Source organism: Episyrphus balteatus, chromosome 2, assembly GCF_945859705.1.
Source record: "Episyrphus balteatus chromosome 2, idEpiBalt1.1, whole genome shotgun sequence".
In the NCBI taxonomy this organism is placed as follows: domain Eukaryota; kingdom Metazoa; phylum Arthropoda; class Insecta; order Diptera; family Syrphidae; genus Episyrphus; species Episyrphus balteatus.
In genome coordinates, this window is record NC_079135.1 from 61979473 (window position 1) to 61996013 (window position 16541).

Here is a 16541-nt window from a genome sequence, read left to right on the forward strand (position 1 = left end):
CGGAAAACGCGTGCTCATAGATATGTGGGACTCTTAACCACTAAAACCACCTCCTCCTCCCGGTTGCAACTAAGTTCAGATGGAACTTATCTAGCAGTTTATCTTTCTCGAAGTTAAGTTATGTGTTGTAGGTAACTTTCCGATGAAAGTTCCTACTGATGATATTTAAAAATAAATAAATAACATTTGTTTTAAATTAAATCATTTAAGTAATGGTTTAAATTTTGTTATCAAAAAATACTTTAAAGGAAGTTAAACAAATAAAATCTCTAAAACATTTAAATTTATATTAATCAATGCCGATATTTTGAAATAAAGGAATTAAATTGAAAAATTTCACTGTACCAAATCGGAAGGTTTAGTCCTTCGCAAACGTCGTACTAAGTTTGTCTCGTCGAGTATTTCTAGTATTGTTCTATTATACTCTGTCCGATAAAAATTGGCAGTACAGGCCTTATGGGAGAGCTTTTTCAAAATCAGTGGGACCTAACGACTGCCAAAAAGAAAAAGCAATTCACGAAAAATATGCCCCTGAAACACACAAGAAAACCACAGACGCGCCATGGCATTGTTGTTGTAATTTCTTTACTAAGCGAAGTACACCCTCCTATGACCGATCTGCCACACGATCTTTGGCAGAATGAAACTCAATGATAAAACTTTTTTATTAAAAGTATTTACAATACATAAGAGTTACCATTGGTAAACTTCCTTCATAAACTACTCCTTTTTCTATTATTTTTCTGAAAGAGCTTTCAGGATTAATGCTTTTTCAAGTTTTTAAAATGAAAAAAAGCATTATGTGTTGTCGTGGTGTTGGTTGGTGGCTTTTTGTTTTTTATTTTGTGTATGAAGGAAAACTGTTAATGTCAACATTTTGACATGCATTTTAACATTTCAACAGGAAAAATAGTTTACCCTTGCTTGGGGTCGGGCTGTGTTTTAAATGTACTGCCAATTTTTATCGGACCAGAGTATAGTATGTTCGACTAACCGTTTTTGATGTTTTTGGGCAATAGTTTTTATTTCTTCGCGAACCGTGGGGATTCCAAGATACCTGTGAAGATCTTCGTTTCTTATATACCACGGCGCATTTACAAATGATCTTAATAATTTATTTTCAAAGGTTTGTAATCTATTTAAATTTGTATCAATTATTTTTGACTAAAATTCTAACCTAAAATCAATGAAAAAAAAGTTAAAAAATTAACGTACGTACGGTACGTCCAAACTTTGTAAAGCAAAGGTAAAATCCTTTGATATTATGCAATTTTTAAGTTTTTTTTGTCAAGAAACGACTGAAATGTACCTTTTCAAAAATCAGCACTTTTTCTATATTTTTGACTTTTTTAGTTGAAAGCAATTATTTAAAATTCGATAAAATCGTAATAATTGGTTAGTTTTAGACTTTTTAAGTAAACAGACCTCGAGGTATTGATTTAATATAAACTGATTATGACAGAAAAAAAAATATTCGCATCCTTATGGCTTTGTGTATGTGTATTTTTATAAATACGGATCGAATGGATGGACGGACAGCCATTATCTTTGGTCTATTGCATAGAAGAATATTTAATACCAACTCTTTTGCTGTTTTTAATGGCCTGAAAAATAGTTCTTGTAAAATCAACGACCAACGAAAAGTTTCTCTTAAAAAACGAAAAAAATACTGAAACAAGTTTTAAACTAAATAGCCTAGGCTAACAGCCGCCATCTTTAAAAAGAAGCCGGTGCCGTTTTTATTTCAAAGCTCCATTTTTACTCATTTAAACCAAACGGAAGCATCGCCAACATACTACGTTGGCGCTGCTTCCGACAAATTTCTTCGCTGATTGCAGAAGATACTTATCTAATAGTTTGATTCTTGCCTACTCGAAAAGTCGCTTGTTGCTGTAGTACTTCTGCCGCTGTCGCTCTGGAACATTTGTAGTTCCTACATGGCTGTCTTGGAGATAGTGTGATAGTGTGACAATGACTGGTCGCAGCAGCTGCTTGTAGATCAATATTTTCGTTGGTTGACTTTATCCTTTCATCCTTTTCTTTTCATCAGGGGGTGAAGGCGATGGAAGTCATGTTGGCTTTTCTGATGACCAAACGAGAGTGAATGTTGAATCTCAGGAGCTCGTTAAAGTTGATTCCTAGGTATTTGGTGTTCCTTTTGACTGGCAATTTATTTCCATCTGGAAGTGTCAACGTGATGCTTATACAGCTTCCAGCTGATCGAATGCCTCGTCTCCCTGCTCGTCTTGGTCCCAATAGTTCCGACTAGGATGAGTTGATCCGGATACCCCATTAACTGTAGAACTCATACTATTTCCGAATGTGAGCTCCGAGTTTCCTGGCAGCTATCGTTGGCGAGATTGCAGAATAGTCGGCGCGCGTACAGCGGGTTCTCACAGGCGCGCCTAGGCGGTTGGATTGACGTCAAGATCAGAGATTCTGACGTTCGAACATAAGCGATTTTTTATGTCATAATTTTTAAGGAATGAAAAGATGAGATTTAAAAACGAATAATAGTTAATTTAATTGTTTTCTATTACCGGTAGTGTAGAAAAATATAAAAACCTAAAAAAAAAACTTTCAAGTTTCGGTTAAAAACAATTTCTCAGTCAGAATGTTTTTTTTTTTGTTTGTTTATTATTTTGCCAATATATTAGAACTTCAATTGTGGCCCTTAAGTTCATTTTTGAACTTTGCTTAGCTGTAATCTATTTATAAAAATATTGAAGCTGTATAAAATTCGCTTGTGGTGTCGGTTTTCATGAAATATTAAAAATAAAATCTGAACTTTCTGGGCAAATTAAATTTATTCTATATAATATGGTTTCGGAATTATAATTCAACTTTATTTCATAAAAAAAAAATTTCAATTTAACTCAAAAAGGTTCCCTTCAAGGATTTCAATATTAACACCAACAAAGTTGGAATAAAAATAAATATATTTTATATTCGATAAAACTCAAATAAAATTATTTAAACAGAAATTCTTTCGGAATCCAAACCGCGCATAAAACGTCACAGTGTTGGGGGAACTATAAGAATTGGAAGCCGTTCGCGTTCAAAAAGTCCATTTAGAAGTTTTAGATGGAAGCGTAGTTCCTCAAAACTTGGTTCAGATGACGATGAAGGTATTTTTTTAATAAAACAATTATTAAACAAAACTTATGAATCTTTACATTTGCTAATAGTCCAAGCGGCGACCCTCGAGTTACTTAGCTCATAAGGTTAGAGGTTAAAATTAGTGTCAAATGAAAGATAAGTTGATACTGATACCACTTCTAAAATGGGAACTTCCATGTGGCAACCCTATTTTAAAGGAAAAATTGTCACATAACTAATACATTCATATCTTTGTTGTTTGACCAGATAAAAAAATTTTTGAAATGTCAAACGAAAGTCAGAATAGTAAAAAAAAATAATAAAATAATATAAAGAACGTAACCCTACAAATGTGGCAATCCCATCCAAATGAAAATAACACTGACAAAAATCTTCTTTTAACAAAACAGTACAACTTTTTATGCACTAGATAGCTAAACTATACCCCATATTTTAGATAATACTCTCTTCTATCTTTAAAATGTCGGGTGCCACCTCGCAAATGCAGACAAGTACTCGGCAACCCTATCGAAATGCTAAAAAACACTAAAATCACTTTTTTTTAGGTATACATTTTTTAGATAGAAGAGAGTATTATCTTAAATATGGTGTACAGTTTAGCTTTCTAGTGCATAAAAAGTTATACTGTTTTGTTCAAAGAAGATTTTTGTCAGTGTTGTTTTCATTTGGATGGGGTTGCCACATTTGTAGGGTTACGTTTTTTATATTATTTTATTATTTTTATTTTACTATTTTGACTTTCGTTTGACATTTCAAAAATATTTGTATCTGGCCAAACAACAAAGATATGAATGTATTAGTTATGTGACAATTTTTCCTTTAAAATAGGGTTGCCACATGGAAGTTCCCATTTTAGAAGTGGCAACCCTATTTTTTTATTTTCAGTATCAACTTATCTTTCATTTGACACTAATTTTAACATCTAACCTTATGAGCTAAGTAACTCGACGGTCGCCTCTCCGACTATAAAGTTTCAAGTTTTTTTTTTTAAATTTTAATATAATAGACCAGGGTCGATAGTTTTTGAAACCAAAAAAAATCATAGTAGAATAAAACCCATTGGAAAACGAGGTGAATATGATAAAAATGAAAGGAAAAATTTTGTAAAAACTTACCTTATTATGTCCCAAATACACTGTAATTTATTTGATTTAAAATATTTATTTTTTCAACTTAATTTGTCTTAATATCAAAAAAACATACTAATTTTCAATCGAAAATTCACGTGTCAAAATATCAGCTTTTTTCAAAAAAGTCTGTGGGCATTTCGTTCGTTAAAATCTCACGTTCTGATGGTGTAAAAAAATTTACATTAGTATACTATAGTACATGTTCTCGTAAAATTCAAAAAATGCCTATTTATTAAAATGTACACTTTAATTACATACTCAAAAACCCGTAAGACTTCATGTTACATTGATTGATTGATTGACTTGTAGTTTTGCCGGAAATCGAGATATACCATTTTTTACCCTTAAAAACTCAACCCACCCACTTTCCGAACTTGGCTCACCCGTAATTTATTTTTCCTTTCATTTTTATCATATTCACCTCCTTTTCCAATGGGTTTCGTTCTACTATGATTTTTGTTTTCTTTTAAATGTTATTGAAGGCTTTGGCACTGGTCTATAATGATAGTCTTACAAAAAAAATTGTATTAGAAAATATTTATTAAAATTTTTTAAAACAATGTATTAATAATAATGAAAGTCTTTTCTTCCCTCCTATATTATCGATTTTTAGTTCGTTTAAGAAAATGTATACTTATACCAAAAGAATGAATGTGCGAAATTGATCTTTTATAAATGTAAATTTTAAATGTCAACTTCACTAACAGATTTTTAAATCTTCAGCGAATTCATAAATGAAAGTAATTTGTTGTGCCATCTTAATTTTTTCTTCTTAATTGGTAAAAATTAAAACTTACCAAATAATCTATAAAAATGATAAAATATCTTAAATATCTTGTATTATTTCGACAAAATTTCAAAACCCCAGAAGTCCGGAAGTCCTTACCCAATTTTGAACAATTTAATTTTCTACTTAATATTTAGCCCATAAAAGAGTTATTTAAAGCTATTATAATAAAAAAAATAAGGCGTTATGGTGGTCAATTTTTTTTCCTAAAAATACAATTTTAAAACATTTTTTTTTCAAGCTTCAGGCTTGAACTTGAAGCAGAAGATATTAACCGATTTTGATTATTAAACTCTTCTTAGTCTTCACCATTCGCAAATTTTCCGCACTATTAGGATTCGAAATTCGAAAAAAAAACCGTTTTTGACCAACCCTACTTATGCAATTTCCTATGTTTTTTATGTAACCACATTTTTATAAGAAAATAATAATTCAATTGCGCCATTCCCTTTAAATGGTTAAGAAAATAATCATTTAAGATATTTCGACAAAGTTAGTACACAAAACTGAAAAAAAGAATTTCCAATTGTATTTGCCACCGCTAGTAATCCCAAAAAATAATAATTAGACGAATTCCCAGTGAATCAATAAATAAAGTAGTTAAGGGTGTACGTCTTGTTAGATTAAAATTCGAATGGTTAAAGTATTTATTTGAACAAAAAATACTAACAGTAAAGTTTCAACCGATAAATAAAAAATATGATCTCTATCTGACTAACCCGTATCACATTTTGCGTTAAAATGGCATAAGTATTGTAATGACTAGCATATTTATTTTTAGACAGCAATCTATGAATTTTCAATTAATTTACAATGTCATTATGTAATGTTTATAATGTAATGTTTATTAAATTTATTTAAACTGCATCCAAATTTAGCTGACGTCACAACTTGTTCAGATTTTTTCCTATTGACTGAACTAGGATTTACTATATAGAGCTAATAAAATTTGTTTTTTTTTTTTTTGTTTCCGATGTCGGCCATTCATTTCTACATTTAAAGATTACATCTGCAGCAATTTAAATCTTAAAAAAAAACTTTTTAACTTGTGAAACATCAGCTCTATTCCATCACAGGATTTCAAAGCTTAAATTTGTTGACCTTTGAAACTAATCATCTCATACAAGAAAAAGAGTGACAACAACATCATGAGTAAACAAATTTAAAACATCAAACAACAAAAATACTTTTTACTACGTTTGTTGTTTAAAATAACAACAACTTTGCTGGTTTTTTTTTCTCTGAAACATACACTTTATTTCCCATTTTTGTATTTCCTCCTCAAATTAATGAATGAAAAATATTTAAAAGTTGCAGCTAAATTGCCATATTTTAAGAATATGGCTTTGTTTATTGGATTGTTAATTATATTACATTATTTGTAAGTTTGTTGCACTTTTTTTAAGATTATGTACTTTGAACTTTCATATAAATCTCCGTTTATATTCAATTTAGTTGGCCAATTTAGAGCCATTTTCTTCACTATTGCTCAACTTGAAGCAAACTCGAGAGTTGGCGAACTTGAGAGTTGACTTCAACTCGAAGGTTAACAAAAGTTGAACATTTGTTTCCTTCACTTTTTTTTCTCAACTCTCGAGTTGAGAAATATCCCTGGGATATTTGTGACGGTTTATACTAATATTGTCAGTTTCAAATTTTAAAAGCAATCGAGTATGTCATTTAAATTGAAGTTCTGTAGGCCGTGTGCGAATTGCGTTAAAATGTTGGTTAAAATTTGACGTTTGGTTAAATTTTGACACTAGCGTGATGAATAAAATGGGTTAAAACTTACCCAGCTGCGGAGCAGGGTAAAATTTGACTCTAGTGATTAAAATTTGACGTTTCTCAAGATAGAAAGATCAAGATAGATTTGAAATTATTTTTGTTATAATGCGTTGATTTTTTTAGAAATGTAAATGTATGTATCATCTTGAAAATGTACAAATTGGTTGTTTGTTTTTTATATTTCTATTTTGTTGGCAGCTAGTGAGCTCTGAATAAGTGTTCGAAGACTGAATTAAAAATGTCTTTTTGATAGTAATGAATTGGAAAATTATCGATTAAAATAAAGAAAAGAATGTGAAATTGAGAATTTCTTAGATACAGTGGAATCTCGCTAACTTGAACACATACAAAACCAGGCCTGTTCAAGTTATTGGATTGTTCAAGTTACTGGAACATATGAAAAAATCTTGGTTTTTGAATTCAATTTGTTATTATAAATTAATGTAAATGACGCAAAACATGATTACGAACATAGTAACCTACATTGAAGAAATTCCAACTTCTGTTGAAATACATTTTTTTTTGATCAAGTTACAGAGCTTCAAATACTTTAATTATTCAACTTATAGAGTCAGCAATAAAAAAGTTCAAGAAAATAGGATGTTCAAGTTATTGGATTGTTCAAGTTATCGTATGTTCAAGTTAGCGAGAGTCTACTGTATTAAATATCTAGAATATACTAGAATATTTAACTTTATATATTTTCAGCTGGGTTTTGTTTTAAAAAATAATTAATTGAATAAATGAAAAACCATTTTTGAGGGTAATTTTGTTTTATCTTGAGGGAATTTTGATCAAAATAGTGCCAAGAAAAAAGTCCCATTTAATACATTTTAACCCAATTCGCACAGCAAAAAATAAATTTGATCGATTTTTTAACCAAACGTCAAATTTTAATCGTGGTTGAAATTTTAACCAACATTTTAATGCAATTCGCACACGGCCTTAGTAATAAATTTAAATGCATTTTGCTTTGTTTTTTTTTCTGTAAAAATGAATTTCAAAGGAATAATTTTTTTTTGTTTAAAAGTGTGTGTGTGTGTGTGTGTGTGCGCAAGACAGATGTTGACAGGATGTAAAAAAAAAATCGGTGGAAAATGTGTATGACAATGTTTTAATAAATAAAAATATTCTGCGATTGGAAAATATGTTTCCATAAGTTTAATTCTCAATTTGTCCACGAAAACAGAAATAAAAGAGCTTTTCCCACGATTTAGCATCAAAAAGAAGAAAAAAATATGACATTTCACAGAAAACTCTCAGGTTTGCTCCCTCAACTTCTACTATTTTCGAAAGTTGAGCAAACCAGAAGTTGATCACCTCGAGAGTTGAGAATCAAAAGTTGAAACTGCCAACTTTTAGCGAAGAAAAACAAAATCTCAAGTTGAGAATAATAATCCTCAAGTTGACTTCAACTTTTTGTGAAGAAAACGGCTCTTAAAATACTGCCGAAATAATTTTTATAAATCTACGTTAGAAATAGAAAATTAACTCTGTTGATAAAATCGTTTTTTTTTTTAACAAGTAACTGTTCATTTTTGTATTTTTCATTTTGTTTAAACCAACTGATTTTTGCAAATTGGTAAATATTATAAACAAAAGCCCTGTGTGGTATAAAAAAATAAGATGAGTTTTTAATATACCTACATATATCGCTCATTTACTTGAATATTGTTATAACTCAAAAATCACGGATTTTGAGTTATTAATGCAGAAGTTATTGGAATAAATATTTAATCCTACAGAAAGTAATTTTTTAGCTTTAAAAACTGACGAAAAAGGAGCACTAGTTTTGTTTAAGAAACTAACTCTTTACGTACAAAAATAGATCAATACTAAATTTAAAACTCGTTTCCTGAAAAACCAATTTTTTTGAAATATGACAGTCTTCAAGTAGGTAAATGAGGGATATTTTTTTTTATTGGATGCACTTCAAAAAATAAACTGGAAACTCATCTTCGCATGATTAAACAAAAAAAATTGTTGTCGGTTAGTATAGTATATGTAATACATAGTTGTCAGTTTTGTATATGTATTGCTAGATTTAAAATAAAGTTAAATTTCCTACCTCTTATAAATTTTATATTTTTTCAAAAAATTAATTATACGTAAAAAATACGTTCAGGAACTGTATGAGTTTCAATACAAAAGACAGAAAGATAAACTTCTTTTGCTCATACAACTTTTAGTTTTAACAATTAACGTTTTCAGGGATAACAATTCCCATCTTCAGATTGTTTAGCAAAAATTAAAAATTATTTAAATAATTTTTTCATGAAAATTTTTTAAAAAAGTTTCTTAACAATAATTTTTTAAAGGTTATAAACGAAAAATATGATAAAGTAAAAGTGAATAAATGCATCTAGAATTTTGTCTCAAATATTTCTTTGGTCGAAAGTGGTTCTAAAAATTTTTGCAACAAAGATCGTTCAAATATTTTATTTTTGTTCTATTTATGTAAATTTCTTCAAATGCATCTAATAATTGTAGTTTAATTTACTTGTTTCAACAAACGAAACACAGCTAAAATATGGTTATTATTATAAAACAGAGGTTTTCAGAGCAAAATAACAAACAAAAATCGAGGCTTTTATTCAAAAAGAAATAAACAAACAACAGTCGAGAAAATGTGTTTATTTTGTGTTTATTTTTCTTTGTTATTTTTCTTTGTTATTTTTCTCTGAAAAGCCCTGTTTTTTGCATTCAAATTGTAATATCTTTCGTTCTAATTTCAACTTTGGAAATTTTTATACATTTTTGAAGACTGCAATAACACGGCAAGTTTTCAAAATAATAAACCAGTGCCACACCATACAAATTTTTTTCAGGGTGTTGCTCTGAAATAAAAGTAAGAAATTGAGTTTTTATAATACATGCAACTGTTAATTAATTTGCAGCAAAATGGCGTATGAAATAAAAAATATTTTGATTAATCAATTATTTCTTATTATTAGGCAATCTTTAAGTGAAAGAATTGTGAAAAACAAAAATCAATTATGAGCGGAAGAAGCAAAATACTGTTGCAAAGTCGGGATTTTTAGAAATTTCACAAAAACTGCTTTAAATCGAAAACCGTAAGGATTTGGGATGAACAAGTTACCAAATTCCTAAAGTTGGCCTATCAGAATATTTCGTTTGATTCATTACTTTTGGGACACCCTGTATATTCTTTAACACAATGCAACAAAAATTGGGTGCTCTTTAGAGAATTGAGGATCAATTAGTTTTTCACTTTCTGATAGAAAATACTCCTTACTTTATGCAACGTTTTTTATTTTTAAATTAAATTTACTGATATTATTAGTGTATTTTATTTTGGGTGATCTTAATTAAGGTTGGGGAAGAGAGAAAAGAAACTGAGAATTGCGTATTAGGGATGAGGAAAAAAATTTGAGAAAAATAATGTCGACAGGCGGAGTACAGGCCATTAATCAATTTTTTTAGTTTTTGGTAAAAAAATAAAAATAACAAAAACATTGTATTTTCTTGTAGGAATACTCATTATAAACAGAAATAATAACCAAAACCACGAAAAATAATTATGGCCAGGTTTTTGATGAAAATACTCCTATGGGCGTCGGTAGTTCAAGTTGTGTTTTTTATAAAGTTTGTTCTTTGCTTTTGAAGAAATAATACAAACTTACTTAATTAGTAAAAACATACTATTTTTTAATATTTTTAAAAACTAATAACCCAAAATTGTATATAGAACAATTCCTATACAAGTACGCACTTCCATTAATTAAAAAGTGGACGAAGAACAAAATATGATGGGACTTAGAACAATCAAGAAGAATACTCGGGTCTCATTTTCAGAAGGCTACTTACCTGTCTTTATTGTTGGATGTCCCATTAAAATATATTATCTGCTGGGGAAATTTTTGAGACAAAAACGCTTTTCAAATTCGGAAATTAGTAAAACTGCATCATTATCTCATTTTCGGTAAAAAGTAAACTTAGAACAATTTTGCTTTCCGCCGACGAATTGTTAAAAATAAAAGTTGTATGAGTATAAGATGCGTATCTTTTTGTCTTTTGTATTTTTAAAAAAATTTAGACAGTTGTTTGTGGACATGCATAGTTTAAACATAAAAAACTAGTATTAACCTTATTTTAAAGCCATTATATTACAATATCTTTTCTCTTCTTTTTTAAAAGAACGTACGAGCCAAGCTTTTGAGGAAGGTGTTGAAGGTTATCTAACTAGAAAACATGAATGGGAGTCAACCACAAAGAAGGCTTCAAACCGATCATGGGATAAGGTAAGTGAAAAAAAAAAAAATTTACATTTGAAAGGTACACGGCAATTCATTTATGAAATATTAATTGGCTTAACCTATATTAAGACGCAATTCAGGTGATGAAATGTCAGAAATTTCATATTTTGTAATTGGTTAAGGATTTAAAGCAGCCTTAATCAAGAAAATTGTGTAACTTTTGATAGTACACATGTGTCCGTGCGTTCCGAAAAAGCTAAAATCCATAACATTTTCTTTCTGAGATGAGTATTTGAGATGTTAAACTCCTACACTAAGGTCTTTGGAAACAGATGTTTAAATTGAAATCAAAAATTCTTTTTTGCTGTAATATGAAACATATTTATCTCAGTGCCTTCAATTTACTCTAATAGATTTTGAACGTTTCCAACATTGTGATTAAATTGCTGGGCGTACAACTGCCGGCAGTGGTTCCTCCCATAGGCCAAAAGTAAAAATTTCAAGGTCGATTTTTGTTTGTAAATGCTTGTAGTTGTTTTTTTGATTTTGGAAAAGTTTCGATTTTTAGTGTTTTTCTAACATCAATATATTTTTTCTAAACAAGATTTTTTGAAATTAAAATTATGGTGAGTGAACTAGTTTTTTTTATGTGAAAATCGTTACATAATGAACTAATTTTGTCATTGTTGCTTTTTTGCTGATCTTTACAAGTGCATAACTTTCATACCCCCTAATTGCCCCTTCAATTAAAGTTTTATCCGTATCTTTGAAACCCAATAATTTTGATCTTAAACGATTTACTGGTACCAAGTTATATGAGAAAATGCACCTATGCATCTCTGATTCAAAATGGTGGATCGAGCTCTTTCTCGATATCGAAAAAGAGCAGATTTCATTAGAGTCAATACAAAAAAAAGTTGTACAAAAATTAAAACGAAATCATCAATAGAAAAGCAAAATTCACTAACCGGACTACTTGTATTACTTAAAGCAGTATGGCATAAAAATCAAAACTGACAAAATTTAAAAAGTATTATTTTGGGAACCAAAATTAAACGAAGACTGAATAACTGGGTATTTTTTTTTATTGAGAATACTGCGTTCGACACCCGAAAATGCTGCTTGCGCGATTTCTTTTTTTTTTTTTAATCTTCTTCTATAATGCGATTGTGACACCAGAATAATAAATTACGAGACAATTATAGCGTTTTCGTTTGGTAATTCTTAGAACGGTCCGGGACTGTCTGATCAGTAATTTCAAACGAATAAACTTGGATACTTCTTTTTGATTCTGAAGTTGGGTTTCTGTATTTGTGAAACGCCAAATAATGCGAACGCCTGATGAAAGTTTTATTTTGTTTAATTTGTTTATTCCATAAAAAGTTATCGTTTTTTTTTTTTGTTTTCTTTAATTTATCACAATATAATTTTTAATTTGCAATAGTAGAAAATCTCATATTCAGAAATGAAGAACAAACAATAACATTCCATTACTTTGACGTCTTAAGTGTGAACGTGTGTGCGTGATTCTCGTTTTGATTCTGCCTCAAAATTGGGAATCAATTTTCTCTTTTCAGAATTACAAATGCCAAACGAACAGTTTCAGTATCGTTCGAATGAATTCCGGAGAGTCCCGGACTACTAACGAAAACGCTATTAGTAAGATGTTTGAAGCTTAATATTTCAAATTGATAATGGTTTCACATTGACAACTGTACTGCCGTGCTAAGCAAAAAGGGCGCATATCCATTTTTGTAGTTTTGAGATAAATGCATTTTACTGAATAAGGAAAGAGTTGAGAATTGTTAATGTGCTCAGTTTCAAAGGGATTTTAAGCAACTTTTAGTAGGAAATATATATTTTTTATTTTAGACAATAATAATATAATATTCAAGCTTCCCAAATGTGTAAAAAAAATATTTTTTTTAAATTCCTATAGTGTTAGAAAAATGCATTTTTCTATTAGAGAATACAGCGGATTAATATCGTTGTGCTCATCTTCATTGACTATTTTGAGCCACTTGGAATTGGAAATGCGATGTTTTTAGTAAACATATAAATGAGGCATTGTTTCAGGATGTCAAAAATACCCTTAACTCAATTTTGGGTTAGTACGGTAGTGTAGAAGTTGTTTCAAAAACCTTTAAAGGTGAAACACAATCACGCTTTGCCGTCGATTTTGACAACTGCGAAAAGTTCAACTATATTAAACCTGTGTATCCTCACACAATGACGCTTTTCTTATGTACGCTTTTTTTGACAAACGTAAGGAAACGTAAGAACGCGAGCAAAAGTTCAACCAGACTGAACTTTTGCTCGCTTTCTGACATTTAACAGACATAGTTACAGTCACCCACATTATTATTGCGCCAAATGTGAATAAAAAAAAATAAATTATTGCAATACTATGTGTGTTTTTTAATTTCTCTATATAGTTTTTGCACAAAAAAACGACATCGAGATATTTTAAATCAAAACAATTTACGTATTAAAAACAAAAAAAAATTAATGATGTTTTAGACTGAGTTTTATTGTTAAAAACAATATATTTTGATTGGTTTTATATTTTGATTTGGTTTTATAACTATAGGATTAAAGAATAAACAAATTTCTATGCATTTTTTAAACACATTAATATCCTTTTTTATTTTTCCACAATTAAATCAAGATAAAGACTTGGCCCAATAATTTTGTGAGTGACTGTGTTTTTTTTTTATTTGACAGCAGATTTTATGTTGCAATCAGCTGTTCAAAGTCAAAGTGACAGAAGCGCGCTTTGAGGATTTCTCAACGTAACGCAACGAAGCGACGCCCTAAAGCGTGATTGTGTTTCACCTTTTATATCCATATCGATGTAACCCAAACATGCCTAAGCCAAATCTGACAACCCCGACCTTGATGAACATGACAGATACAAATTTTAAATTATAAAACACGGGTTTTTAATTATTTTTCATATGAATTCATAAGCTAAATCGTTCCTGACTGTTTAAAGACTCTTGTTAAATTGATTTTTTTGTTTAAAAACATAACTTTATAGTGATTTCTAATGGAAAAACAAATGTCAACTTCAACAAAGTGGACAGTTTGACGTTTTAGCACTTCTTGCTTAAAAGCCCTATTGCAACATAAAATTAATGGTCCATGGTAGAGAAAATCATTAATGCAACAAAAATACTTGAATATGAATATGAAAGTCGTTGCTCGAGTTAAGATTTTTCTCAATTCCAGTAAGTTGAGTAGAGTAAAGATCGCTTTAAATGTTGCTTCAAATGTTCGCAGTATTTTAATTTCACCTTTTTTTTAAAAAGTAATCCCGAATTTATACAGCGCTAAAAACCACAAGATAGCAACGCATAACGAAAAAGAGTAAATTTCAACTTTGGTTCGATTGTTTTAAAACATCCTTCAAATTGTAACTGTGACTACGTAGGTTTGAGGCCCAAATATAATATGCATGAGCTGGAGCTTGCTCAGGCTTATGTTAAAATCGAATAAAACTGCTTAGTCCTGTTTCTGAAAACATGCGGAGTAGCCATAATGAACGCCCACCACATAGCCTTCTGTCACAATTTATGTACATTTTTGTTTTCCATAATTTGTTTCATGAATTACAGAAAAATATTTGTAAAACTGTTTTTATTTATTCCACAATTCGTTTATCACATTTTTATTAAGTGAAAATTAATTTAATTCTTCCATCCTCTTGCATCCATGTTGTTTTCATTTTATTCTCAGAAACTTACTAATGCCGGTTCAGAGCGCACGGCATGGCATATGCTTAAAGAAAGTTAACGAAGCGCACATATGTATGCGCATCGCATTGTGTATGTTCGACAACTCACTCATTTTGACATAAGCCCATACGTGCTCATTGCTCATATCTATTACATTGGTTAACAAAATTAAACAAAAAAAATTAATCAGCTCCCGTTTTTGAAATATTACCGTTAGAAAATGCAGTACTTCGGACCTTATTCTTTTATATGAGGAAAATTGTTTGAGCATATTTAGGAATGGTTTTTATAAGAACTATTTTCCACCTTTTTAAATCTGTTTAAATCTTTCCGATATCTTTTTGTTTGCCCGAGATATCCTCAGTTGTTTGGTATTATAATTAATTTTATATGGTCATTATCTCCTTTATGATATACATATGAAGCCAAACCCACTTACTTCATTTTAAAATATCTCAGGCAATACAAAAGATATTGAAAAGATTTAAACAGGTATCGAAAGATGGAAAACAGTTCTTATAGAAACCGTTACTAACTATGCTCAAAAAATTTTCCTTATACAAAAGAATAAGGTCAGAAAATGCAAAAAAACGTTTTTTTGGGTTCTTCGAACTGTAATATCTCAAAAACGGGAGCTGATTAGTTGTTTCTGACTTCGGTTCAGCACACCGAAAACCTTCAGAAAAGTATATTTTTGTTTCGGCAACAAAACCCTTGTAAACCAGTGTTATAGTTGGGCCTTTATCAAAAAGGTGCAATCTACTTTTCGTCGCAATTTATCTAAATGCTCCAATTATATTAATAATAAATAAGTTATTATGTTATTTGTTTTCTTCTAGGTTTACTTGGTTGCACGCGCAGGCCGCCTTACCTTTTATAAAGAACAAAAAGGTTACAAATCTAATCCAGAAATTACTTTCCGTGGTGAACCCACCATGGATTTACAGGGTGCCTCCGTAGACATAGCCAGCGATTACACAAAGAAAAAACATGTTTTGCGAATAAAGTACGGCTCAAATATTTATACTTTAAATTTTTACAAATTAAAAACAAAAACTCTTTTATCAAATAGGCTCTCGAACGGTGGAGAATTTTTATTACAAGCACATGATGACTCTGAAATGAGCCAATGGGTGAACGCACTAAAAGGACAGAGCGACCAATTAGCTATTGCAGAAGGCCGATCCCAAACTCTTCCAGCAACATCGCAGAAAGACGAACCAAAACGGCGGTCATTTTTTACCCTTAAGAAAAAGTAAATAATATAAACAGAAAGCTTAAAACAATATGGAAAAATCTTAGATGTTTAAAACTATATTTAAAAAAAAAAAATAACATAATTGATAATGTTGTAATTTTATTTATGGATACTACATATTTACTAAAAAATATTACATTATATTTTATTGCCTGCCCAGCTGACGTTTATTTTATTTACTACTTTAAGTATAGCTATTCAAGCATTTTAATATAAAAACAAGTAGGAATATACTATTAAAACAAGAACAAAAAATATACATAATAACTATAGAAAAAAATATAAATAAAGAATGCATTATTTATCTCCATCTTAATTCCGAACTAAATAATTTTGGTCTTTGTTGATGTGTGTGAATCTGGTTCTGCGAGTTTAACGCAGACAAAAAAAATGATATAAACGACATTTTGAAATAGATTCTCAAGTTGCAAGCTGCTTTTGGCAAGAGTTGAGAAATTACAGTTGCATTTGAAAATAAGTCTGTTCAACGAGGATTTAACTAGATCA

At 29.9% G+C, this 16541-nt stretch overlaps 1 protein-coding gene across 4 annotated transcripts in view; it reads left to right on the plus strand.

The window, feature by feature from the left end:
• The window catches only part of LOC129909900 (spectrin beta chain), a 103823-nt gene extending 87581 nt beyond the window's left edge, over positions 1-16242 (plus strand). For 2 of the 4 annotated variants that reach the window (XM_055987049.1, XM_055987050.1), the window contains 4 exons: positions 2982-3128; positions 10981-11084; positions 15616-15782; positions 15849-16242. In XM_055987049.1, the coding sequence (XP_055843024.1) occupies positions 2982-3128; positions 10981-11084; positions 15616-15782; positions 15849-16035 (605 nt within the window). In that variant the 3' untranslated portion in view covers positions 16036-16242. The remainder of the gene's footprint in view (positions 1-2981; positions 3129-10980; positions 11085-15615; positions 15783-15848) is intronic. The other 2 variants (XM_055987051.1, XM_055987052.1) reach the window with 1 other exon arrangement.
• The last annotated feature ends 299 nt before the right edge of the window (positions 16243-16541 follow it).